The following is a 3,057-nucleotide window of genomic DNA, read 5'->3' as shown; positions in this document are numbered from 1 at the left end:
TCAAGGAATAAAATCAATAACCTTCGCCCATCAGTTTCTCCCCAGTAACAAGCGGAGACGGCAAACGCCCCACGTGGGGGTACGGCTCTGCATAATTAATGAGGCGGCGCTCCGCTCCAATCAGAGAGCCGCGGGGCCGCGCACAATGGATGCGCGCTACAAGAGGGAGCGGCGGCGAGTTCGCGGCCAGTCTGACTGAGAGACAGCAACAGTCTGCAGCTACTGACAACAGCCTGCCTACCTGCAACTACTGCCCAAAGCCTGCAACTACTGCCCACAGCCTGCAACTACTGCCCAAACCAGTGTTAACAGTCGGCAACTACTGCCAACAGTCTGACTGAGAGACAGCAACAGCCTACAACTGCTGGCCAAACCAGTGTGTCAACAGCCTGCAACTTGTGTCAACAGTCTGACTGAGAGACAGCAACAGCCTGCACGTATTGCCCAAACTCGTGTCAACAGCCTGCAACTACTGACCAAACTCGTGTCAAAAGTCTGACTGAGAGATCGCCAGACTGCAACTAGTGCCCACAGTCTGAGTACTGCACACAGTCTGACTGAAAAACAGCGCCCGCTGCGACTACTGCTGTCTGACTGACTGACCGGCAGCTCGTGCACAGTCCCGATTGAACGACGGCTGCAACTAGTGCAGTCTGACTGAGAAACAGCGACCGCTGCAACTACTACACAGACTGACCGAGTACAGGAAACTACTGCGCAGCCTGACAGCGAGTGACCGCTGCAACTTCTGCAAAGTCTGACTGAGCGAGTGACCGTCGGCAACTGCTGCAAAGCCGCTGCAAGTCTGAGCGACGGCGACTGCCTGCAACTACTGCACACCTGCTGCTTCAAGCACCGCTCACCCACTCCAACCCTCAAGCCCACCGCGATCATTCAGCCCTTCGCCGAAAGGATGACCCTTGAGGAATTCAACGCTGTTGAGGAGCAACAAGTGGAAAGTGCCGAAAGGTACGGGACAGTGCATTTGTACAAGGGTGCGGGGCCAGGCGGGTGGATGCCCGGGCGGGCGGTGCAGCAGCGGGTGGGTGCGAGCCCGGGCGGGTGGGTGCCTGGGCGATGCAGCGGTGGGTGGGTGGGTACATGCCCGGGCGGGCGGTGCAGCAGCGGGTGGGTGGGTGCCCGGGCGATGCAGCGGTGGGTGGGTGGGTGGGTACATGCCCGGGCGGGCGATGCAGCGGGTGGGTGGGTGCCCGGGCGATGCAGCGGTGGGTGGGTGGGTACATGCCCGGGCGGGCGGGCGGTGCAGCAGCGGGTGGGTGCCCTGGTTGGTGCGTGCCCGGGCGGGCGGGCGGTACAACAGCAGTGGGTGCCCGGGCGGGCGGTCGGTCGGTGCAGCTGCGGCAGCGGGCGGCGTCTCGAGTTGCCGCTGTCGGTTAGTGCGCGAGGGGCGGCCGCCGCCGGCTCTGGGTCCGTTTGAAAAAAACAAGGGAGTGGAGCGCGACAGCTCGACCTGCTCGCCCTTCAGCAACGGGTGAGGAGGGGGGCGAGCTGCCTGCCGACCCGGGCTCCGACTGGACTGCGGCTCGTACTTTGGTGGTAACTGACATGGGGTGTAAGCTGGCTCGACGCTTGTGCTGATCTCTCCTTTATTTCAGGATGCAAGCTGCTGGCAAAGCCCTGGAGGAGTTGCTGAGCTCGGCGCAACGGCAGCATTGTCTGACGGTTGGAGTCTACGAGTCTGCAAAAGTCATGAATGTGTAAGTTCTCAGAACCTCTCTTTCTAAATGCACCCCGCCCAAGATCAGCAATTGCAGTCCTATTCATCCGGCTTGAGAGAGAGTTGGTGGCTAATCATGTTTTTGTTTTGCAGTGATCCAGACAGTGTGGTGTTATGCCTCCTTGCCAGCGACGAACAAGACGTAGGTGACATCGCTCTGCAAATCCACTTCACTTTAATTCAGGCTTTTTGCTGCGATAATGATATCATCATAGTGAGAGTGAATGACTTTCAGAGGCTGGTCGAGATCGTTGGTAATTCTGCTGACAATGAGGAGCCCAAAGACATGCATTGCATTCTAGTCACTGTAAGTGTGCTTTTTGTGGGGTGTTTTAACAAGCTCTTTGGGCGCTATTTGATAATTGAAGTAAACATTGGACTTGGTACATGGCCACATTTTTAACATGCCTCTTTTTCATTGCATTCAGAATCCAAGCCAAGACTCTTGGAAAGATCCAGCTCTAGAGAAACTTGGTGTCTTCTGTGAAGAGAGCCGCTGCACCAATCAATGGGTCCCCAACATTTCCTTTCCTGAGCGTTGAAGTTGCTGCACAGACTTTGGTTGCTAGAAATGTTGTATTTTTAAGTCACTGCCAAAGGGCAAAGTGGCTTCCTGGGTCTACACATTGGACTGAATTGATCAGTCTCGTGGACATAAGACCAGTGGTGGTGATACAGAGGCAGAGATGACCAGGAGTGGTGGTTGCAAATGGTTGGTTGGAATAAAGGAATGTGGTGCACAATAGCTTGGACCTGGAGTAGCGAAGAGGACGTGGAAGACCCGTACAACTCTGCACCTGCCACAGAGTTCTGTTTGTGCAACTTGGAGGATGAAGGCTTGTATCAGGCTAGACTGTAAAACTGTGTTTCCAAAACACCTGTGAAACAGTCAAACTTTGACTCTTGCGATGGACTTAAAGATCTTGTCGTCAGTTGAACTCTACAGAATCTTTACCATGTATACAAAGTTTATTTTTTGTAAAGTATATGAATTAAATGCTAAAAAGAACATGAATGTTTGCTTTGATTTTTCTCTATAGAAATTGCTGTTACAGTAAAAATGAACACTAGTCATATTAACTAGGTCACCAAAATTGTCACCCACCTGCATTAGCTGTTACAGAACTTAATGTAGGTTGCAACTGTCAGCATAACTAAGTTGGGGAAGTACTGCCTGGCTGATCAAATTTCTAATCTTCATTTTGTGGAAAATGTTACAAGTCAAGAATAAAGTAGGTGTTTCTTTTGCCAGTTGTAAAATTCCTTGCAACTTAGTAGATGGGTGCCAAATTTAAAATATTTTCTTTGTCCATAAATGA

General features: G+C 52.7%; 1 protein-coding gene across 1 annotated transcript; it reads left to right on the top strand.

The window, feature by feature from the left end:
- The first annotated feature begins 201 nt into the window (after positions 1-201).
- On the top strand, positions 202-2,730 carry LOC144592400 (growth arrest and DNA damage-inducible protein GADD45 gamma-like). Its single transcript, XM_078396970.1, has 4 exons — positions 202-969; positions 1,617-1,718; positions 1,832-2,045; positions 2,167-2,730. The coding sequence occupies exons 1-4, from the start codon at positions 914-916 to the stop codon at positions 2,278-2,280; spliced, it is 486 nt and encodes a 161-aa protein (XP_078253096.1). The 5' UTR covers positions 202-913; the 3' UTR covers positions 2,281-2,730.
- Positions 2,731-3,057: the final 327 nt, after the last annotated feature.

This window comes from Rhinoraja longicauda, chromosome 3 (assembly GCF_053455715.1).
Source record: "Rhinoraja longicauda isolate Sanriku21f chromosome 3, sRhiLon1.1, whole genome shotgun sequence".
Classification (NCBI taxonomy): domain Eukaryota; kingdom Metazoa; phylum Chordata; class Chondrichthyes; order Rajiformes; family Arhynchobatidae; genus Rhinoraja; species Rhinoraja longicauda.
This window is presented reverse-complemented; position numbering and strand designations above follow the sequence as displayed.